Genomic DNA, 24,636 nt, shown 5'->3' with positions numbered 1-24,636 from the left:
TCTCTTCTGTCTTACCTGTTTATGCCTTCCTGTTAGGTATCAATTTCAGGAATTTCTGGTTCTTACTCTGTTCTTTCTTCTGCTTCTTTATGAATCTTAAAGCTAGCTTGCCCTGTTTTCCCTTCAGCTCACATTGATTTATCTCGTTCAATCCCGTGACAAGGTTTCTTTTTCAAGGGTGGAATCTCCACAGACTGGAATCAGTTTAGGTTGAAAGGAATGAAAATAGAATGGCCTTAGGTGATAAGCCATCAGGCGCCAGTCCACGGAGTTGCCATGGAAATACTCATTAAAACAGGTGTCTTATTTGTCTTGCTCTCAGCTTCTCTTAGTGGTTTGAAAGAACTCCGAAAAAATCGGAAGGAACCAATTTTTAACCCATGCTGGGAGTGATAGTCATTATCTTGTCAAGCATCAGGTCTTAACACATACAGAAATGGTATATGTTTTTATGTACACCAATTAGAATATCTTTTCTTTATGACATTCAGAGATATGATACAAATTAATCTGACTTCTTGAAATTTGTTCATGAATCCAAAGTGACAGAATGACTCAAGATGACAGAGCTAGAAAGGCAATAAATGTATTATTTTAAAGTATTAGTTTTTGTATTTTTTTAAAGCAATTATAATATATGTCAGTAGGATGTTAATTTCATTGCAAGTATATCATTCAAAATGTAATCTTCTGCTCTGTGTTCAGATAAAAATTATGTTGCTGTATATGAAATTAAAAATCAACACTTAGTCCTGCCACAGACATTTCCAAATTTGGGCAAACTGCATTCACATCATATTTTGTTAATTATATTTTAGGGAAGTGTAGTGTATTTTTATTTCAGAATGTATAATAAGGATTAGCTAAAGTATTTGAGGATGACATTTCTGTGGAGGAGGCAAGTATGTGTTTGGGGAAAAATATGTATGAATATATACACATGTATATATGAATATACAATGTCTGTGTGTGTTTAGGAACATAGACTTAGTGGTTCTTTTATGTAGTGTATGCTTTCAATATTTAAATTGAGCCAAAACCAGCTGTTGGCTACTGCCCTTTCAGACTTTTGTGCACTTGTTGAAATTGGCTGAAGCTAAACTATTCTGGCTTGTCATTTGCCTTCCCCCTTCCCTAAATTATATTTAGTTTTATAGAAATAACTGGTAAGACTTACTAATTGTATAGAACTAGTCTCAAAAAAACTTTGAGAAGTGAGATCATAAAGCTAGGTGGAGAAGGGACCTCTAGAGGTCATCTAATGCACCTTCTGGTCAGAGGACATGTACCTTAGACCAGGTCACTTGGGGCCTTGTCCAGTTGAGTTTTGTGTGTGATGTGTTGCCTCTCATAATTCAGTGCACTTCCAGAAAGAATCTGGCCCCATCTTCTCTATTACCTTAGTTCAGATAGTGGAAGGCAACAATTCGATCTGTTGTTAGCGTTCTCAGCCTCGGTGCTGTGCTCCTTAACTTCCCTCTGCTGGTCTCTCCAGTGTGTCACGGGTCTGTCTGGTACTGGGATGGGAATGACCGGACCTGGGAAGGTTACTCCAGATGCAGCCGCGTGAGAGCTGAACAGAGAAGAGTAAACCCTTTCCTTAACCTGCTGGCTATGCTCTTGCGAGCACAGTCCAGTACACCGTCAGCCTTCATTGCCCTGCCAATTCCTGTTCCTTTTCTTGCATGCTAGCACCCCCAAGCCTCTTTTTGTAGAGGTGTTACCCAGCCAGCCGGTCCCCAGCACTGCCTGGGTTTCTCTTTCAACCCAGTGTGTCTTTCACATGAGACACTAATCCAAAGGGAAGTTCTCTGTCTTACCAGCAAAAGCTAATCTGCAGAATTTTGTTTTTCTCCACACTTCATGGTAGTCTCTTTTGAGCATAGCTGGTTCTTAGCTCAGCTGTAAGTCTTGTAACAAAACTGTATTGTCAGTTTTTCATCTAGTAAGTGTTGAGGATCCTGTTGAAGAATTGCACAAGTTTTGCTTGTAATATTCTTCAGAAACTTCTTTTTTTATGTAAGTTTTAGCAACAGTTCTGAAGTATTTCCTAATTAAACATATAGGTCATACAGGTGTTTCTGTCTAATCTTCTGTCCTGGTTGGCTATTAAATGCTTGTTCTTAGATTTCTGTGTGATAGATGGAATCTCTATTTGCATGAAGTAAAGCATTCATTGATTCTTTGTGACCAAAAAAGATACTTCCTGCCTCATTTGTTTAGCTGGGAGTCAGGCAGGTGTATCATGGATTTTATTGCTTATTTATTGATTCTGTTATTTTGGGAGACGCAACTGGCAAGTTGCATTATTTTCTAAAAATACAGGCCAAGTCCTATAGCCTTTAATTCTAGTAATTCAATGGAAGTATCTGTGGAATTGCTTATGTGTTGAAGGTTTGTGGTCGGAATTTGTTCAGTTGCTCTATTTTGATTATACTCAGTAAAGGAAGAACCAGTAAATAAACTGAAGTTCATGTGCAGATTACCAAGAATATATTTCCTAACTCAACCTATGTTCAAAACTGAGAACTTGTAATAGTACAGCATTTTGTTAAATATTTTACTTACAGATTTTAATTCTGTTTATAGCAAATTATTTGGAGGGAGGAGGAGAATGGTAACTTTAAGTTACTTTAAAGAGTTATGTTCCAAATTGTAGCACTATATATTGCAATATATAGGCATATATTGCATAATATAATATGCAGTATATTTTGTTTATACAGAAGTATAGTTTTTAGATAACCATGAAGAGACATATTGGTAAATGATTACACGTCAGACACGGTTCCTAGCGAAGACTTCATTTTCAGCTTGGACTATGTGTTGTTTTTGCTTATTCTTGAAACAAATGTGTAGTGTATGTGACATGTAATATCTGCCAGCAGATGATGCTGTTGGCTATATAATAGCCTAGGTTTGTCATCTCTACAAATAGGACAGGATAGAAAAGCTCTAAGATTTTGAAGTTTTACAGGAGGAGAAGAAATACTACCAAACTCAGAGATCCATGTTATTTAGATAGGGCCATTGCTTTTCAGTTCTTTATTTCCAGTTGTTCTAGCAAACTCTGAAGAGTCCGTGTCACTATAATCTTTCTTCAAACTGGTTTGGTATTAGCTGCTTTTCAGTAATAATATTTCTTGTTACTTGGATAGATTTATTTTGCTTTCTAATGGTGCAAGTATTACTTCCCTTTCTTTCATAGAAGAGGGAAGTGCATGCTGCTACTATGTTGTATTTTTGACAGTCAGAAAAGAAGACAGGCGCCTAAGGCACGCTCATTTGTTTATTCATTTTAGATGGTTGAGAACTTTATTATTCTTTTAGGTACTCTTCGTAGGCATACATAAAAAGCTAGACTTTTTTAGTTGGAAAATCAAAGCTATTTTTTAATATAACAAAAACACTTTTTATCATCATTTACATGTTTCAGATTAAAGAAAATCTCAAATCTGGAGAACCTAAAAAACCTTGATGTTTTAGATCTTCATGGAAATCAGGTACAGTGCCATAAATTTGTTTAAACTGCTTGCATAGTAAGAGACACAATGCATCATGTCTAAACTGTTGCTTTTTGAAGGGGAACTGCTAGTGAAATTTGTAACAGTTGAGTTCACAGAAATCAGTAAATTAATCATAGGTGGTATGGTGTTATTTTGAATCCTGGTATCCAGTCTGTTGTATTTCCAGCATTTTGACTTTCAGAAAGTTACAGCAACTAAAATGCTGAAATAACCAAGTATAAGAGCATTCATTCAGGTAGACCTATAGAATAATCATCTAACTTAAGTAGTTGTGATATAGTTAAAATAGTATGGTCACTCATGGACAAATTTAAGCTCACTTTTTTTGAATTCTTTCTGCTCTTGATGATCTTACAAAACAACATCCGTTAAATATCTGTAAATCCTTTACAGATTCCTACAGGAAAAAGAACGTATCCAAGCTCTTGATTCATTCAGGCTTCTGAACTGACTTAAGTGACTTAAGTTCTATTGAGTTTTTCCAAGTTGAGACGATGCAGTCACGTGTGTGTATTCTAAATAGCTTATCTGCATGATGCATGAAGTTTCAGCTGAAGTATATATGGGAGAAAAATTACCGTTTAACGGATATGTCAGAAGCAGCTTAAAGTAAATAAGGGTAAACCAGATAGTGTTCTTTTATAAAATAAATTTAAAACACATGGAATACAAAATGTTCCATGGTTGAGCTGTTTAAAACAACATATGGTTATTGTGACTGTATAAAGCCAATGTGTGAATTTTCTGGATTCCTGCTTTGACAGTTCTGACTTCTTACTGATGTGTTATGTTCTTTATTACATTACTGCTCGACAGTGGGGAGTGGGAATGCTATAAACCCCTCTCCCCTGCCCCAAATAACACTATAATCAGCTATTGTCATCTGTGATAATTTTGTGGCTTCTGTGAATAACATAATTAATCTAGTAGTATGCATGTTGTGCAGTACTGACAGATGCATTATAGGAATAGAGTGACATTGCCACTAGAGTCTTGGAGGGGCTACTTTTTAGGATGGCTGAAATGTTTGTGGATGTGTAGTTATAATCCTCACCTTATTGCCACTGTAAGTTTTTATATGGTTTCTTACAGATTAGGCATGCAGATGTGTGCAGGCATTTTTGTCTAAGCAATTACACATATGTCATCTTGACATTTTCACTTAAGTCAGTACTCTTAAGTATTGCTGGGGAAAAAAACTGTCAGCACACTTTTATAGCAAAGTGGAAGAATCACCAGTGGAAATAAAACGTAAATGATACTCAACTTTTTCAAATGTTCGAAAGTAGACCTTTTCCTGAAGTTTGTACAGCAGCTTTTAAATTAATTAGAACTTCATTAGGAGCGTGCAACCAGCTGCTGTTAGATCAGCTCCATGACTGTAGGCCAACCTTGGACCAGAGAATATCACAAATTAACTTGTATCAGGAGTGCAGTCTTAAACTTCTGGAGCATAAGTGCTTTTCTTTAGTAAGTTTGAGTCAAATGTCCATGCAAAGCATCTGAAAATGGGATGTTTAGTTTTCTGGGCTTTTTGTTTTTGTGTTTTGTTTTTTGTAAGCTCAGTGTATTTTTCATGGAGTAGATCAAATGAAGACTCTGAACTTCTCTTCCATTAATGAGCTATATCTTTTTGTTCCTTTCCAACTTAGGGCTAGGCAAATTTTGACTTTCAAACTCTTTTTTGGTTGAGGAATTAATGACTTTGAAATACCAGTCTGTCGTACATGTTTAGTTTTTTTGAATGCATAATGAAGAATGAAGTAGTGAGTTTGAGACGCTATTTAAGAGTGTATCAGCCCACTGTATTGTTTTCAAGTCTGTTTTTTGTTCTCATTAATAATAGAGTGGCTATGTGCCTTTTAACTGGAGATTGAGGTTCATGGAACCTTTACTTGGGCAGCCTTCTATTTTAAACTGTATCTCTCCCAAATCACACATTTTCTCAAGAATTCATTTCAACTACAGAATTGGATTTGAGAACATCAAAAGATGCATTCAGGTGTTCCAGAGTGTAGCAGTTAAAACAACAGATCAGTGGAATTAAAAATGAAGTGTTGGGGTATGGTTCAAAATGTCTGATTCTAGTCAGTGTTCTGTTGATGCCGTGTTCTGTTGATACCATGTCTTGTAGCTAACATGTGTATATATATATATTTTTTTTTCCTCGAGTTCAGTAGGGATTAATGGCAATCAGGAATGCAGAAACAGAATATCCTACTTGTCACTCATGATGAAAAATAATAGCAAACAGGACTTCCTGTATCTTAGCAAGCTCTTGATACATCTGGTTTGTTACATTGCTTATGGTATTATCCTGTTCCTAATTCTTGGAGGAAGGTTTAAAAATCTACAATATATCTCATCAGTTTTGCAACTTGAAATCAGGGGCAAGCAGCAGTTTTCCTTGCTGGGGATGGTTCTGCATTCCAAGTAAAAGACTTAACTGCACTTTTGTGGTGTGCATCACTCCTGTTTTTTTTTTTTCTCATAACTATGAAAGTAACATAATTATGAAAGAATAAACATACTGAAATTCACTTTGCTGTACAGAAATGCCTTTGGCTGCCATTCTAATATGATTTGTATGTGCTGTCTGACTATTTGATAGTTCTTCTGCACAGCATTTTCAGTTTCTCAAAAAAATTTTCAGTCACTGAAACACTGTTTTGGTTAATGCTACCATCTTTTCAGTCATACTCTTTCTCATGAGCTACAGATATTTTCATGGCACTTTTGTCTTTGTTTTCTCACATCTACAAGAAACATGTCTTTGTATGTAAATTATTTAATGATATGGCATGGGAAACTTGTATTCTTGATCCAGCTTTAGGGCTTTTTTCTAGAAAAGAGCTGTCTTTGACATCATCTGTATCTTGTTACCAGGACTATTTTTAGGATTTTCTTAATATATTCTTGGGCCACAGTGTAAAATTCGTACTGTAAAAGGCATTGTTCAGGCTTGCATATGTTATTTTTTGGTTGTCCTGATTACAAACTATTTTTTTCATAAATACAAAAAAGTTTTTTTTAAATTGTATTACAGAAATTGTCATTGTAGTTAAAATTCCCCAGGGGCAGGGGTTGATACTGAACTCTCCAGGAAGAAGTAAATGGATTCCTTTAAGAATGGTTTTGATGAGCTAAAATTTAGATGTAATTTTTTTTGAGTGTTATCTGCTCAACAGTATAATTGCTGTATAGATTGTAATTGGCCTAAGACATGGATGTCATATAAATGAATATATGTCAGATCCTGAGGAACAAGTCAGCCTCACCTCAATCCCTGGGAAGCTGATGGAGCAACTAATCTCTGAAAGCCTTTCCAAACGTGTTAAGGACAAGAGGGTGACTGGGAGTGTAGTCAGCATGGATTTATGAAGGGGAAATCATGCCTCACCACCCTGATAGCCTTCTATAACTACATGACTAGCTTAGTGGATGAGTGGAGAGCAATGTTGTTTATCTTGGTTTTTAGCAAGGCTTTTGACACTGTCTCCTATAACATCCTCATAGAAGCAGTGATGAAATACAGACTAGAAAAGTGGGCAGTGATGTGGATTGAAAGCTGCCTGCCTGAACTGCTAGGCTGAAAAGGCTGTGATCAGTGGCACGAAGCCCATCTGCAGGCCCGTTTACTAGTAACCTGCCGCAGGGGCTGATGCCATTTGTTTTAATCGATGAGCTGGACAGGGGGACAGTGTACCCCGAGGAAGTTTGCAGGGGATACAAAACTGGGAGAGGTGGTTGATGCACCAGATGGTTGTGCTGCGATTCAGCTGCAGGCTGGAGCAATGGGTAAATAAAAAGCTCATGAATTTCAAAGCAAAGTTCTGCATTTGGGGAGGAATGACCTTATGCACCACTACAGGCTGGAAGATGACCAGCTGAAAAGCAGCTTTGCATTAAAGCGTATGGGGACAAGAAGTTGAACAGGAGCCAGCAGTGTGCCCTCGTGGCAAAGGTGGCCAAACATCATTGTGGCCCACGTTAGGAAGAGTGTTGTGAGCAGGCTGAGAGAGGTGATCTTGCCTCTCTGCTGAGCGCTGGCGAAGCCATACCAGCAGTGCTGTGTCCAGGTCTGGGCTCCCCAGTGCAAGACAGACATGGATTTACTGGAGGGAGTGCAATGAGGGGCCAGAAAGAGGTTGGAGGGACTGGAGCATCTCATGCTCCAGGAAGAGAGGCTGAGAGCGCTGGGACTGTTTAGCCCGGAGAAGAGAAGGCTCAGGGGATCTAATCAATGTTTATTAACACCTGGCTGGGGGCAGTAATGAAGATGGGGCTGCACTCCCCTCAGTGGTGTCCAGTGAAAGGATAAGAGGCAATGTGTAGGAAACTTGTTTAAACATAAGAAAACTATTACCATCAGGTGGTCAAACCTAAACAGGCAGGTTGTGGAGTCTGGGCCTGGAGCAGATGATCTCCAGAGGTGCCTTCCAACCTTGACTGTTCTGTGATTCTCTGATTCTGAGGTGAGGGTGGCTTTAGCCTGAAATCACTGTCTTTTAGTTAGCTATTTCCCCTGTTTACGGAAATAAGAGACCAAAAAAAGAAAGTAGAGAAGAATTATTTTGAGGGTACTAGTGAAGTGACAAATAATTCTCTATTGCAAAAATCCCACTTACTAAAGCCACAAAAAACCTCTTTATTGCATGAAGACTTCTGTGGCAGTAGATCGAACTGTAGTGCACTGAAACAACATCCTATTACAGTACTCACTGAATGACAGTCTGTATTTGAGGTTAGGATAGCAGTGTTCCTGTGGTTTTGGTGTTCATAAATCCCACACATTTGATGGAATTATGTAAGAAATCTGTTGATCTTCAGTGCACTTCCTGTGGCGCATACACTGAAGGCTTCTATTCGTCGGTTCTCTTACTGCTTTAGAGTAAAGGTCGATCGCATGTCATTTTATAGAATATTTTAGTGATTTATTTGTTGAAAAATACTGCAGTTGAGTTTTCTTCAAACTGGTTGATTTGTCTGTTATTTTTATACAGTTGTCCTATGTGATTCATATTCTCCTACATATTAGAACAGTATTCTATTTTAAGGCATTTTGTCTTTCTATACAGCAGCTTTGTCTTGACTGGGTTTCTTACCTTTTCAAATTGCCACACTTTAGTTAATGAGCACACATCATTCTCTCCCATTAAGAGACTGACTTCTCTAGGAAGAATATCAGGCGAGCAGTCTTTAGCACAGTAGAGTTGTTGGAAGATTAGTTTACTTGAAATACAAGAGGGTGAAATGTTACCAAAAGCTGACTTAAATTCAGTGGCTCTAACCTCATCAGCCTCTCTCTGTACTCAAGGGGGAGAGACAGATGAAATCACCAGACGGTGATTTCGTGTTACTGGATTCTATTAGATGATATAGTGAGGGGAGTCTTTTCCTTTTTTTTTTTTTTTTTTTTTTTTTTTTAATTTCTCCTTTAGGTTAAGTGAAGCCTCCTTAATGAGGCCATTGTGAATGCAGTCCCTAGGATGGATCCCAACATATACAAGAATACTTGACATACATTTTGTCATCTAACTGAAATGTTATAGTATGAATGATGTTGCCTGACAACAGTACTATTGCTACTACACTACAAAACAAACTGCTGCAGTAGTATTACTGCTTGTAACTGAGATATGATGCAGAACAGAGTCTCTCTGTAGTCTTTTTTCTATAGTTTGGCTTCTCTGATATCGTTAAATGAAACTTATAATTTAGTGTAGTAGGTTTAGAGAGAAACAGTAAGTCTTCTTGACTCCTGCAAGTTATTCTGCCAGAGTGGCTCTTCAGTGAATGTGATATTCCACAATCCTTTTTGAGCATGTTGAAGGTACTCACATATCTGGCAAGAAATAAGTATTGTCATTTAATTCTCCCCCCCCTTTTTTCCTTTACAGTTTTGTAGCTGTTATAGGACATCTTATTCACGATAAAATATTAAAATATTTTATATGTAATATCTACAGCATAATATCTGACCAAATAGTTTTCATCCTTATTTCAGTAATGTAATTCACTAAAGAAATACTCTAAGGTTCTTGTAATCACTTTAAATTTATTGGGATTAGAACCTATAATGTACAATATCTTTTATATGTTGCCTCTGATTCTAGAGGATCACTCAACAGTTAAAAAAAAAAAAATTAAACCTGTGTACAAATTGTATTAGAGTTACTTAAAATGCATTAAACTGAAAAAAAGTGTTTCATGATGCACAGTAGCTCTGCATAAGATATTTCAGCAGTCACTGTTAACAGACACAATGTAAATACTTAGAATAATAGAATAGAATTTTCAAATTCTTCAAAAATACTGCTAAACCCTAGCTAGAAAGACTTTTCTTATGTTAATATTTGTGGAGCTGTAGCAGTTTAGAGGAAAGCTAGATTCCTTTTTTATTCTTAGTCTCTTTCCTTCCCCATTTCAGATGTAAATCAGTTCCATAGACCGGGTGAAGCTTGTAAGACTGGAATGTTTCCAAGAGCTTGGAGGGGAGGAGAAATAAAAGGAGTAAAATGTTGTTTGCTTTTTGGAAAATATTTTGATTTATTTGGGTACAGGATATCTTGGCTAAATACAGTTTGTTCTGAACTCTGTGTCCTGTCTGTCCCTCTTCCTCCTCCCCCAGTGAGGACTGTAATGGCGAACTGAATGTGCTTTAAAACATCAAGATGTAGTATTCTAAAATGCTTAAATGCAAAACCTTGTTCAATATTTTTTGGTGGTGGTGTTCCAAATCAAACCTTTAAATGTCTTATTTCTAAAAGAAAACCCCTTAAATGTCTTATTTCTAAAAGAAAACCCTTTCACATAATAACAGTTCATAAGAAGGTTCAAAAAAAAAAAAAAAAATCTGTGTAATGCCCAGTAAAATATTGCACTTAATGATTGTACTTGACCAAAAAGGAATCAATTCCTTTGTTGTCATTTTTTCCTGGTTTTACTACATGATTTAGTAAGCAGCTTAATTTTAATGCTGCCCATTAAAATTTGTAAGAAGATACAACATCCTAATAACATTAATTTTAATTTCTATGTAAAACCTCTATTATTAACAGTAATACAGATAAATGGATAATAGTACAGCATTGCTTTCTTCAGAGACCTTGCACGTGATTGTGTGTATTGTATACGTAATGTACTACAATTCAAATTTTAATTATGTTTAATTATAGTGTCAGACTTGCTTTGCGATGCTGTACAGCACTGTCATTCTAAGGAGGATTGAGAGATTTGGTTGTATAGCAGGGTTTCAGTATAGGGCCACTCACTCTACCTTCCTGTGAATTTGATGTGCAATAATAGAAGGTTCTGGTGAAGCAGCTTTTAAGAAAAAGTGCTGTTTAAACAAGAGATATAGTGACAATACTTTCATATCTTATCTGTTAAACTAGCAATAAATAGCATAATTATTTGGAATTCAAGTTACTGTCTTTAATTCAATTTTCAGGATCAGGGTAAGAAACAAAGAGATAAGTCTCTATTAAAAATACTCTACAAAATGAGCTTTACAGAACAGTATTTACTAATATTTTGTTTTAAGGCTAAGAGAGTTTATTATCTGATAGCTACATCTGGTCTTTATAACTTAAAAGTAACATGACTTTAGATTAACATTCAGTTTTTAAATAATGTACTTCCACACACACTGGGTAGCCTGTGCAGAGGACTCTAATTGTTAGCTTGATTTTTTCCTGTAACAAAGTAATAAATGCTGTATGTTCTATATAAATCCCTTTAAAGACTTTTTATTTTAGGTAGAGTTATATTAGAATGTATTCTGTCTTCTAATGAGTGAGTGCATTAAAGTTAGCAAAATAAGCTAGGTTTTACTGAAGGCAGAACTTGAGTAGGTATATTTGTAACGAAACTTACTCTATACTGTTTGAAATTAAAAAAAAATCATTAGAACTATTTTTTTGTTTGTTTAATTGTATGAATCATTTTCTTTTCCAAAGGTTCAAGACTGCAAATGTAAGGAAAAAAAATGCAGCTCGGTTGTTGCAAACGTGGACGACTTTTAAATTATCTCAGATATATACCATAAGATGCTACTGTTGTACAATTTAATTATTGATTAGTGGTTATGCTCTGCATAACAATCTTCTCTGGTTTTCTTTCCTTTTTATAATTTTTTCATACCAAAGGATTCAAAAATACAGGCAAACAAAAAGTGCAGAGCAGTGTTTTATTCAATGTTTCCAAGTAAAATCTTTTAATTTTATGTATTTGAAGATTATTATTAACCATTTTGTAATGCTTTTAATTAAATTATTAATAGAAAATAACATTTCTTTTAACAGAAAGAAATTGTATCTGCCACTTTTAATGGTATTTGAGTTGCCTAGAAAGAGATGAGTGGCTCGTTTATTAATAGATGTAGTATGTACCAAGAGCTGGTACGTCTTCGTTCATGCATGCGTGAGAATAAATAGACAAAATCCAATAGAGCTGACAGTCTAAAAACTGAGCAAAGTTATAAATAGGATCTGTATAAATTGTTGATGAAATCCTTATCTCTGCAGTAGCAGTAAGATGCTCAGATCATTTCAAATTCTGCGTTGTGGTTTGCTGTAATTCTGGCTAAACAGACATCTGCAGAGGCCTGTACTCTTCATGCTAACCATCTGCTCTTGGCTTTGTTTTTACAAGTCTCTGTCAATATACATTGTTCTGAACAGTGGTATTTTCTGTTCCTTCTGCTATTTACTGTTTTGGTATCCTAACAGTTTTACTTCATGCATACATTTTTATTTTCTGCATATAATACACATAAAGGTGTGATGAATAATAATTTGATCAGTAGTTGAATCAAAAATTCTTCTGAGGGGTGATTTACATGTTTTCTGCCTAACATGTATGCATTTCAAAAAGCTTTTTTTGGAAAAACTCCTGGAGTACTTAGAGCAATATATTCAAGTCGTATGTCATTTATATATACATATATACACACATGCATGGAAACTATTTACATTTTGAAAACTCAGTGTTGTTGGTGATGGCTGCCTTCCCTCTTCTCCTGTTCCAGAAGCTACTAGACATCTTCTGAAATTGGCATGGCCAGATTTGTACTGGCCTAAAAGATTAGAAAGTCCATTATCATTGGGAAGGTGTGTGACACCAATGCACTATCTTGTTTATCTGCATCTAATTGCTGTTGGCAGCTTGCAGGAGGAATAGCGTGCCTGGCTAAGTACAGGGTGTCGAAGGGCGCTTACGCTGATCTCATGTCCAGCCAGATGGGGCAGATGATCATTCTAGTTGCAAGGGAATTCATTGTATTTTTTAGTAGCTTTGTGCACTCTGTCTTTGGATACACTGCCACACGTTGTGAAAGGCTGAAGTCTTTTCTATGGGAAAACCTGATACTCCCTTTACCATCATATAACATGGGTTTTAGTAAGGATATGAAATGAACATCCCCCTGTGCAGTGACAAGCTACTCCATGATATTGCTGTATGCAAGTCCTGCATGAACACCTGGATAGATGCTGGAGGACAGATCCCAGATTACTCTGAGAAACAGGTATCTGGATAAAGATCCTTGAGTCGATTACTGAGAAATACAAAGAGCATAAAGAGAAGCCATATTGCGTCAGCCGAGAAATCATTAATGCCCTTGTAAAACACAGTTACATTCCCACAAGTCAAAAATAAAATTAAGGGTCCGTAGCCATCATTATCCTTTTGATTAAACTTATTCAGTAATCACCTGAATCTTTAAGATAGTGAAAATAAAAGCAAACCTAAAGCAGTGGCCTGTTCAGTGCAAGTTAGTCATTTTGTTTGATCCCTCCATTTTCTGATCGCAGGAAGCCATGAGTTGCCAAGAAATGCTGGAGACCGTCAAGCAAACATGCTGTGTATCCAAATGAAGGATGCTGCTGCTTTCTCTTTCTGACTTTTATTTGAGCATGTCTCACTGAGTCCAGCAATCATCAGCTCATAAAATTCTTCCTTACAAATTCCATGCCAGAATAACTGCTTCCTTCTCCAGCGGGCTGTGGCTGCTCTTGGCTCCCGATGCGCAGCAGGCCCCAGTCCTCGGGACCCGCTGGGGAGCTCCTAGAGAGCGCGGTGGATGCTGCTGCTGACCTTTTAAAGGCATGAAGGGAAGTCAGTGCCGACGTCTGTGATGGTGTGGAGCTACGATACCACGTACTTCTGTGGCAAAGTACTGGGAGGTTTGGATGTGTGTCTGAGTGCCTTTGGAGACAAACTAAGGATCAGCCGTGCACAAAATTTCCCTATTTTGGCATACCATAACATCATCAGTGTCCTCTTAGGCTTATGATATGTCAGGGAGTGTCTTTTGAGGGTGCTGCTACAGCACAGCATAGCTGAAGTAACTTAATTTCTGATGGTAAGGAGAGGACTATTGGCTTGATTTCACTGTGGTATGACTACAAAGATGTTAGTGAAGTAGATACTTCTACTTAATCTCAGCTAGGCTATAGCTTGTTTTCAGCAATTTATGACAGGATTATCCAGTTTAGAAAAGTTATAAAAAGCACAGTATTGGATTAAGTTGATTCTGGTTTTGTCTGTAAACATTGCTTTTTAAAAATACGTATGTATATACTATATATATCTATTGTGTATCTATGTAAAAAACAGTGTGCATGTTTATACTTCTTTTACAGATTACTAAAATAGAAAATGTCAACCATTTGGGTGAACTGAGAGTGTTAAATCTTGCCAGAAACCTACTAACCATTGTAGAAAATATTAATGGACTGGATTCACTCACAGAGCTCAACCTTCGTCATAATCAAGTCTGTGCTATAGTAAGGAACAAAAACAAATGTTTCTAATTTTTTTAAAATGAAGATATGCTATTATTTTAATTTGTTTGAGCCATGTCAGCATTTCAGATTTGTGAAATCTTTGTTCTTCTGTACTGTCTTGTTTTTGTTGTTTTTCTGCAGTGTTCATTTTTACACTGTGAAGGTGAAAATAACATAGTGACTTATTCAGTGTTACTTTGTTTAAATGTGATTGCTTGTTGTAGCTGTACAGATCTTGATAGCACATGATAGTGGGGAAAAAAGATTTCTGGAGAAGCTTTGTGGCTCTAATGCATGGATTTGGAGACTACCATACAAGGTTGTTTCATAAAAGCAAAGCTCTCTCCCCTTAGTTTCTGTAGATCAGTTAAGCAGTTAGGCCATCTTAGATTTAATCTTTTTATGTATATTTTGGTGGAGAGCATAGTTGATGCCCCTTTCTCAAAGGGAGGGAAATAGGTTTACTTTTATCAGGAGAATGTTGCCAAGTTTTCTTTGAGATTTTCATGTGTTTTTATAGCCAAATTGAGAAATCTTGGTGCAAATTATTCCTTGCCCTATCCCTTGTCCTCTCCCCTTCCCTCTCCCACAAAGCTGGTTGGAAGTGGGATAGTAATTCTGTGTATCTGGAAATTTTGTTGCTGGCTGCATGGGTTCCAAGATTTCCTCCAGCATCTCTTTTCAGATTCGATTGCTCTCTATTGGGTCATTCAGTGGGCCAAGTAAAAGCAAAAAACCAGCACACCTGTGCGCACCCGCACACACCTACACACACCTACCTGCTAACAGTCATTTTCCCTCACAAGAACTCATAGTAAAAGTAAAAACAGGTATTGATCTTGTAGGCAAAATTTCCCAGTTGGAGCTTTAACTTAACATTGTAAGTCTTTATGCTCCAGAGGATTAAGCTTTTCATTTACTACTTTAGGGTTTTAATTTCTTCTTCTGGAATTGTGGAAGTGACTCGCGTATGGTATGGCCTGTGTATTATTTGAAAAAATACTTTTTAAATAATACAGTCAGTCTACTTAAATGTGTGTATTTGTGTCCTCATGTTCTTGTTAATAAGGTCTTGGTCTCAATGCAGATTAATTTTTTTGAAAAAAAGGATTGTATTTAGCAATTTATAGAATATAATGTTTGTGGGAAGGCTGCTCTGTTGTCTGTTGTAATTCATAGTTTTTAGAAAATGGTTTTAAGTCAGTGGCTCTCATTGGTTTTGGAGAAGCCTTCTGCTGTTGCTGAGACATTATTTCCTCAAATTCCTGCTGATTTCTGATTCTGTAACTGTCCCTTCCCTCAACACCAGTTATGTTTCCCGGATTCTCTCTTCCTTGCTCACAGCTGGTGCCTTCTTGCCTCTCTCAGGAGCAGTTGCTGTGTTCTCCTTGCCTCCTCTAGCTGCAAACGTAGAGTTAGCATGAAAGTTAATGAGTTATACGCTTGGGCTCTGCTATATCTCACCGTAGTGTTTTATTTCTCCCTGGCCAGAAGCACTGTTTCAGAAGATATTCTGTTTATGGAATTGTTTTATTTTGTCTATAATATAAAAATAATTGTTACCCTGCCTAAATTCTAATGGATCAGTTTGTGAATTGGATGGTGACTTTAGCAAACATGGCACTAAGTCTCCTTCCTCTAGAGAAGGACTCCTAAGTCATATGAAGTCAAGTTTTGGACACTTTATGGTGTTTGAGATATGAAGTAAATGTGTGTTTCTTTCCTAAAATCAAATCTTTTTCTCATTTTAATGGTAGGTGCTTTCTTTTAAATGCATATGTATTAGATTTAACTTTTTGAAGTAGAAAGACATTGGAAGCGTGAAAGCTGCGCTATTTTGTGTTGAATTCATAATTTGTTGCAATATGACATTACTGCAAATCCAGAAACATAAAAACAAATTTATCATCTCATGGAAAGAACATCCAGGTTACTTTATTGCTGGAGTACCTGAGTAGTTGGGGGGAGAGAGTTGGCTTTTTTGATTTCTTTCCTTTAAGGAAGAGGTTTAGGTTTTTTTTACTGTTGACTGAGTGAGATAATTACTTTTTGGCATTTAAATCATGACATAGGTATGGTATAGAGCTAAACTGAAAAATTTCCACTTTGAATTCATAAAAAGAATTTGGTTTCTACTGTATTGGCTGTGGTTTAGTTACTCGGTTATTATGACAACACTATAATTATGAATGGGGTCTTGTTTAACTTGATTATTCCTTTAAATGACAGGATCTTTAATGTCCAAACTTGAAAAAGTTTTCCCTCCCAAAATGATGAAATTAGTCTAAGCTAATATTTAAATGCTTTTCTCTCTCAATACATTTTTGTGAACCTTCCTTATTTTCAACTTTTTTCTCCTCCTGTGAGGGCTAGAAATGTATTATTCTTTTATAGGAAATAATGATGTTCTCATTTGTCACACAAAATGAGGTTCCATACTAAACTCCATACTGAGTTGCAGTTGACTATATTGGGTAATTAGAGTTATCCAATTCGATTGCAGCCTGTTGAAAAAATTAAATGTGTAATCATCTCCTATAATCCTTTGGCCTGAGATTAGTAGTTTTGGGGCCATTCTTTCTTTGAGATATTCATCAGATTTCACTGGAAATCTTTGAATCAAAAGTAGTAATTTTTAAAAGAATAAATTCTAGTTCATCTAGAGCTGTAGGATTTGAAAAAAGCAGTCCTGAGGTAAACTGGAAGTGTCTTCAAGAAGTTAGACTATTCTGAGGAATGTCAAGGGGGCAGAATAAACGATTACAAAGGGTCTCATCTGGCATTAAAAGCATGAATCTCTGCGTACCAGGAATTATGGAATGTCTATTTACTTCTCATCCAGTAGTGAATTAGCATCCCTAATTAGGAAGGTGATCTCTATTTTTGTTTGAAAGCAATACCTGCTTGCCTACTTTCAGGTATTAAAAGCTGGAGATTGTGTCTGTCATCTGCAGCCTGCCTGATCTTAGACTTGGAGAACTGGTTAAGCTGTACATCATCTTAGGGTGAAAGCTCCTGCCTCATAGGTCCGCTGCCTCAATGACTTCATACCGCAACTGAAGTTGCTGCAGGCCTTCCTTTTGACTACGGTGTTCACTCTCGGGCCTGTGAGGCTTGCAGCATATCTTTCGGGACAGCTATCATGCTAGTTACACAAGTCTGTCTTCGCAGGAAGTTACTTTGTATTCCCAAACACAAAATTCTTCGATCACTTAAAATCTGTGCTGCTTAAGAAAAATTATTGTGCACAGTCTGTCCTTGTGTGTATTTCAACTAGTATCGTGCTTCCTCCGCCCTTCCCGGAGCATCAGCACTGTAAGTAGCCTTAGCTGCTGAGGGTACGTCTAGATGACAGTTGGGAACTCAGTCTCTCCACGGTCTGAGGTAGGTGGTTTCAGAATAGCTCTGAAGTAGGAGTTTTGCAGCCGCAGTTAATACAGACCTAAGCTAATAAGCCCTGCTTATTATAGACAGAGCTGTGAGCCTTGGTATGGATTGTTAGCTCATGCGCAGTGTTTCATTAATAGCCGCAACACAGCATCTTCAGAGCTGCCTTGTGCTTAGCTGACTGGGTAGAATGAGCTACTGTCTGTTTGCAGAATGCTGTGCAGATATGTTCTAGATCTGATGGTGGGAGGAAGGACTATAGATTTGCCTGGAGGCTAAAATCAAAGTAGTGAGCCCCTGTGCCACTTCATGCTGTGATGAGATTAGTGTCCACTGGTGGCAAGTTGGAGTGTGCTCCTTAGCAGGATAAAGAGATACCCTCTTATAACCGATGGGTAAACGGTACAGTCTGAACGGTATGTGCACCACTGCAGACTGCTGTCTGGCCATTGTGGATTTATATTTCATATATAGTTTAATCTTTCTTGATGTGTTTCAGCTTACTAATTCCTTGAACTATTTTAGGGCACTCTGCAAAGGTCTTTAGTGGTATTTATTAAACTCACAATTACTCATTCTTAAAACTCACTCTTTTATAAATTGTAATTCTGTATTTTGTCTAAAGGTATCTTTGTGATCAGACTTCAGATTCTATATAAACTTAAAATCAATGAGGTTACTGAGTGTAAAAATCCTTCAGTTTTTCTCTGGCACAAAAGCCATTGCTATTTCAAAGTGCTAGTTACCCTGCTGCATGGCACAGGTTAGCACTTCAGAAGCGTTATTGCAGTGTGCTCACAAAAGAATTTTTTTTAACAATTTGGTTACAGTGTACTTAAGGTGCAGCTTAAATGCTGAAACAGCACCTTGGCTTCCTTCCCAAAAGCCTGTTCAAAAACCAGCAGCAGTTTCATCCTCTATTCTTAACATTGTTTGCCTTGCAAGTGGTGCAGCTTGTTCTGCAGAGTAGATATCTGCACTGAAACACTCCCTTGCAGTCTGCACTAGGGAGAAATGGAGCTGCATGTTCAACAGAAATCAATGTTGCAGCAAGGTTATAGTATATAGAAATGAATGTGTTTCTTCGTCAGGCAAACTAGAAAGCTTCAAAAGATGTTATCTTTCAGCAACTGAATTTATGCCTCTTTCTTTCCTTCTAGAAAGATGTGGATACTTTGCCCTGTCTCCAACGTTTGTTCCTCAGCTTCAATAATATATCTAGGTAAGGGGAATAGCAGTTTGCTTCCTGTCAGTAATTTGAGGTATACTGTTACAGCTGTATTTTATTAAATTTTAAATTCTTACACTATGAATGCAGATACTTTTTTGTAACATGTTAGATTGCATGATCAAGCCATTATATATTTCCTACTTTAAACATGAAAAGTTTTTTAAACCTTTTGCATTTAAATGTGATTGTACTATGAAAATTATACTGTGAAAATTCTACTTTTCTTTTAAAGATGATCATTGTTTATAATTATGAAATTTAGAAAGTGTTGTAAATATGTTTTATTGTTAAACAACATGTCTGTTAAAGTGGTATTGTACAAGACACTTAAATACAGTGATTGCATGTTAAATGAAATACGAGCTTGACACAAACTGCTGAGTCAGATTCTGCTTGCTTATGTTGATTAGAGTATTTCATGATTATATTTTACTTGCCCATTTATTAGTCAAGTCTGAAAGGTATATTCATGGTACTTTCACTTTCAAACCAGATGGTAGAAATAGAATAACTCAGATTTCTAAGAAGGGCTTCTGTTGTTTCAAGCAACTAAGCATACTTTGTAATAAATAGAAATATTTGTCTTTTATATTTTTTATATGCATGCATCTTTGGAATCTTCACTTATACTTGTGCCAATACGTAAAAAAGAAAAAAAAAATCAAATTGTGCCTGGATTAATTTTCAGTTTGAGTGATACAGGCTTGCCTTTATCCCTTAATCATCACGAGCCTTTACCAGACTTATTTTGATAGAATCAGACAAATAAGGATAGTGAAAAGATGCTTTATGCTCTAATTCCTGAAAAGACTTCATCGTTCTTGTGGTACCTGTTTTCTTCTGTAAAAATGTTATACTTAATATGAGCTTTTATTGTAATAGCTTCTTGAATGTTTTAAGTTGACCTGCATTATGTTTTTTGCAGACAGCTCCAACCTACTTGTCTGTGTTCCTTAGGCTCTTAAAGTACTGATGCAGTGATCTCCTAAATACTCATGGGTGTTAAGCATTTTAAAAACTCGGAGATGAACTTCAGGAATGTTTAATATACTCTTCTCTTCGTTCATCTGTTAGTCTCTTTACTTCATGTGTTAAACTGGGATAATGGAGAGGGATTTGCTCCACCCCTCCCCTGTTGGATAATTCCCAGATTTGAAACATGCCATTTGTTCTGTTTTTCTAACAAATGTCTTAGCCTGGCAAGAGCGATGGGGGGACTGCAGTAGCTGGTTCCCTTGTCATCAGGGAGCATCACTGCAGTCAGTGGAATTTTTGTATGGTTTCTATGTACTTGGTATATTTCATGTTGTTTTCTGACTCCTTTCTCTCATTGCTTTATGTAGATTCATTGTTTTATTTTTGCGGTCTGCAAGGAGAGAAAAATGTTTTAGATTTTTTTTTGCAAGTTTTTTGAAGATTTCTCAAACTTTACATAATCAGTTCTCAAACTTTGTCATCAGTAGCTTATTTTGAGTATATTATCCTGATTTTTATCTTTTATTCATTGGAGCTTTAGTTAGTGTTAGTAGATCTAGTCTTAGCTTCATACATGTAAGCTAGAAATACTTATTTTGAACATTCTTGCAAATATATAATGTTAATTTGGTTTTAATTTGTAGTTGGAATAGATATAAAATTTTAATTTTAGAGAGAAACAGAAATTTCCCTGCTACAAATTTTATATACCTATATAGGTAGATAGGTGGATCAGTTTAACTCTTTAGATACCTGTAATTATATACATTAAAAAAAAAAAAAAACTTTTTTGATTATAGCATTTGGCTTAGGTTTTTGAAGTAATGACATTCCATTGCAGAATAGGAATTTTGAAGGCTAAAAAGCCTCATTAATACTTGATTTTGAGTTATGCAGGAGATATATTACCTAACAGCAAAATGATTAAGTGTAACAGTAGGTTCTTGGCCATTTTCTGTAGCCATCTGATACTTGGCTTGATGCTGTTTGAACTGATCAAAGAAGCTGCATGCAACCATAATACTAGTGAATCGTAGTGCTGTGTCCGAACATTCCTACAGCCCTTTTAAATGGCTTTATGTATTTTTGAGTTGCTTACCTGATTTTACTATGTGCCATATGGTAATCTTTGAACAATTTTCTCTAGAAACATTTGTGTCTATTCAGTGACTTCTAGGTAATTAATTAGTTATATAGATACTCTGATTCATTCTCTGTAGATGCACAGAGAAAACCCAGAAGTGGAAACAACAGAGTATGTTGCCAAAAACTGGATATATTTATATTATGGATTCATTGAAGTGTTTTTCTAATGCCCATTAAAAAAAATCCTTCAAAAATTTGAAGTGCTTCAGAAGATGAAGCACTTTTCAGTGGTGTAGGATTTTTTAGACAGTGATCCCATGTAAAGTTGTATTACTTTCTATTTTTATTTGTCAGCAAGAATCCTTGTGTCTTAAATAGATACACACTGACATATATGAATTGTAGTTTCAGTAAAAGATTCAGGATTGCCTTTTTAAAATTGTCTGTGGCTAAGACATATATGAATCCTATCATAGGTTGGTTTCATCACTGAACAGTCTTTTCCTCTCCACCTTCAGAGAAGGCCTCAGAATGCTGTTTCTCTGCAGAGCTTTTACTAAAAAAGGTATATGTTAGCAAGATAATATAAGCTAAAACCACACACTGTGAAAGTTGATGCAGATCTGAAACAAAGGATGTCCCATTTCTTCAGCCCAGAAAAAATTTAGCCATTACAAACTGAAGGTGTTCATTCTGTATGGCTGCTGATAATAATTTGTCTCTCTAGGACTAGTTATAAAGAGGGATGAGAAATCAGTTTTTGAATTTGTCATATGGTACTGAGAAGAGATTACAGAAATAATTTTCTTCAGGAAAGATACCCCAGAGAGATTCAGGAAGAGGGTTGTTATTGCTCTTATTTAGTAATGTGAAAAAAAGACTTTAAAAAAAAATGTATTTTCATTATTGTACTTTGCTCCAGGTCAGCACTATGATTGCTTTTTCATTTGCCAAAGCATTGTATTTAGCCATATTGGAAAAAAATGGCTACCAGTTCAATAGGCCTAGTGATTATTTTTCTTGACTCGGTTGCTGAACTGGACACTTGTGAGAAGGAATGTTCTCAATCTAATCTAAACAAGTTTTTTCTCCTCAGCAGAATGAAGAATTATAAATACTTTTGTTAAACATTTATGCAGAAAAGTACAATGGGAATGAAAGGCTGATTTGCAGTAGAAATGTCTGTTTTCATAAGTAACTTAGCTGTTACAGTTGGGTCTCCCATCCCAAGTCTGTTCGTCGACTGAATGCTTTTGAACCTACACTTTGAGCGTGTTACCACCCAAGTTACCGTACTATAGTATGTTGCTTTCTGTCTTTTCTCCAGAGCTTTTCCACTTCATGGAACACATTTTTAAAAAGTCATGGGTGCAAGTATATAGAGAGAGAACAATTGTTCTCCTCAGTAAGGAGGCTGTTTACCAGAAGACAAGTGTCCCAGCTCATGCCTGCTAAATGTTTAGAAGTGAACCAATATCACTGGTGGAGGTTGAACATGCACCACTCTGGAGTACTCTGCTGCCTCATAATTGCAATATTCACATACAAGGTGGGAGAATTGTTTGTATCCCTTCTGGCAGAGGAGAGAGTTGGATGCAGGACTCCTACATCTAGACAGAGTGCTCAGAATGGTCTACTCTGTGAATCTGAAAAAATCTCCAGAAAACACTTCTGGGTAATTAACCCAAAATCACAAATAGTGTCTGTATTACTGAAACTGCCACTTTAGATGAATTCACCTTTGCTAGAAAGAAAGATAGACAGAAAAGTAAGGAGAGTTAGTTGCTCCTGGTTCCTGCAGGAGAAGGTTTTTTGGAAAGAGGGGCCCATGTTCCATCTGAGTGCTAGAGGAGAGGCTTGTTTGAGCCAGTCTGAAGCAGCAGCATCTACAGCTGCTTTGCGTTACGTGAGTGGCTCAACAACTCCTCCATGGTGAACAGGGGCTAGAGAGAGCATTGAGATGTGGTCTCTTGATTGGCATAGAGTGTCAGCACTCACCACGGTTGCGGTTGTCCCTGTGGTTGGAAACGGACAGAAGCTCGTTCGTAAAGTATGTGGTCTGTTCGGCACATGTATTAAAGCTTCACTCCTCTTAGGATTGGGATGCTGGTGTAGTAATATAATATATTAAGTTTCCTACATTGAATTTCTAAAGCTTTATTTTTCATATGTATATGCAAAGATCTGAAAAGTTCACTGGTTTGCACTATTGTTTGCTCTAAAATTGGGTTACTAATAGGGCACCTGAGAGCAGGGTAAAGCAAGCACATCTGTTCTAGCTCCAGAATTAATATTCTGGTATGCTGAAGTGCTGAGTATTTCAGAGCAGTATGTTTAAGTTTAAGGTCTTGAAAACACTAGCAAACTTTCAACTTTTCTGTCATTTTGTGAAGAGATTGGTTTCACTTAAATCCTGTAAATCATATGTAATGGCAGGAGTACTATTTGCTTAAATGTTTGCAAGTGCTTGGAGTAGAACCCTTTAAAGAATATACTGAAGTTATTTGAAACTAATTTTGAAGACCAAGTATTTTCATATTTAAAATAGTTTGTCAAGTAAAATCTATTCTAGCCTAACAGAAATTCACCATTATCCTTTCTTCTGCTAAAATATTTGAATCTGCTCTGCTAACTTCTGTGATGTGTCATTTGGGAAAATCATCTTTTATCTTCAGAGGATATTGAATAGATATTTTAAGTCATATGTCAACATGATCTTCCAATAATGCAGTTAAGCAAGCTGTTTTATGGAAGGGTAACCAGGACACAAAAGGAGCAGAAAAAGTAATAGTCAAATTTGTCATCTTAACCCCATGTACAAAAACAAAATCCCATATATACATGCTAAGCACCTGTGCTGGTTTCTTTGGAAGGCATACATAGTTCATTTCTCGTTAGTGCTTGTATTGCTCTAATCAACTGAGCAGAAGGGTAGTAGTCTTCCACTGGTCACTTTTCGTACCCAAACACTGGGTATGTGACGTTGAAGTTGTGTGTGCCGTGTTAACTGTGTGTGTTCTGAGACTTTTCCTGGGAGCTTGCTTTCCTTTGCTCCTGTTGGCTTAATCTGGTGTCCAGATCCTGACTATATACAGGCCACTCTTCTGCTGGTTAAAACTAAGAGCTATTTGGTGGGGGTTTTTTTTTTGTATATTTATTGTTGTTGTGGAAATATCCTGTCTAATATCCAGAATCTTTCAGAGACATCTCGTTTTACATCTGACATTATGGTAGCTCTCTAGCCTTTTGCAGCTGGATGTTAGTCCTCAGCAGATTATGGTATGCCTTTTGAAAGTTGAGTGATACTGATGATAAAGGCAGTTGCCATTTTATTCAGTGGCAGTATTTAGTATGAGCATCTGTACTGCACATAACTTTTGAGTTGCGCCTTCCTAAGTATTATAGTGGAGGAAGACTTTTCCTGCCACTAAGAGTAAGATCTATAACCAGTTGATGCAGTCAGTAGGAACTCCATTTTTGTATATTCTGACAATAATTCCATATTTTCCAGTTCAGAAGTAGTCTCTTATTTCAGAACTTCATTAAGTATTTCTGCTTGTCTAGCCAAGTGATACTCTTTATTTTTTATACTTTGATGTGATCATCATTCATTCTTTTGTTATTTTCAGTTTTTTTTAAT

At 36.5% G+C, this 24,636-nt stretch overlaps 1 protein-coding gene across 4 annotated transcripts in view; it reads left to right on the top strand.

Moving 5' to 3' along the window:
* Positions 1-24,636, top strand: part of LRRC49 (leucine rich repeat containing 49) — a 61,352-nt gene that overhangs the window by 7,698 nt on the left and 29,018 nt on the right. For 3 of the 4 annotated variants that reach the window (XM_064517466.1, XM_064517467.1, XM_064517468.1), the window contains exons 6-8: positions 3,437-3,503; positions 14,174-14,317; positions 18,865-18,926. In XM_064517466.1, the coding sequence (XP_064373536.1) occupies positions 3,437-3,503; positions 14,174-14,317; positions 18,865-18,926 (273 nt within the window). The remainder of the gene's footprint in view (positions 1-3,436; positions 3,504-14,173; positions 14,318-18,864; positions 18,927-24,636) is intronic. The other variant, XM_026113373.2, reaches the window with a different exon arrangement.

This window comes from Dromaius novaehollandiae, chromosome 10 (assembly GCF_036370855.1).
Source record: "Dromaius novaehollandiae isolate bDroNov1 chromosome 10, bDroNov1.hap1, whole genome shotgun sequence".
Taxonomy (NCBI): Eukaryota; Metazoa; Chordata; class Aves; order Casuariiformes; family Dromaiidae; genus Dromaius; species Dromaius novaehollandiae.
Note: the sequence above shows the minus strand (reverse complement) of the source record. Positions and strands in the feature narration are given on the sequence as shown.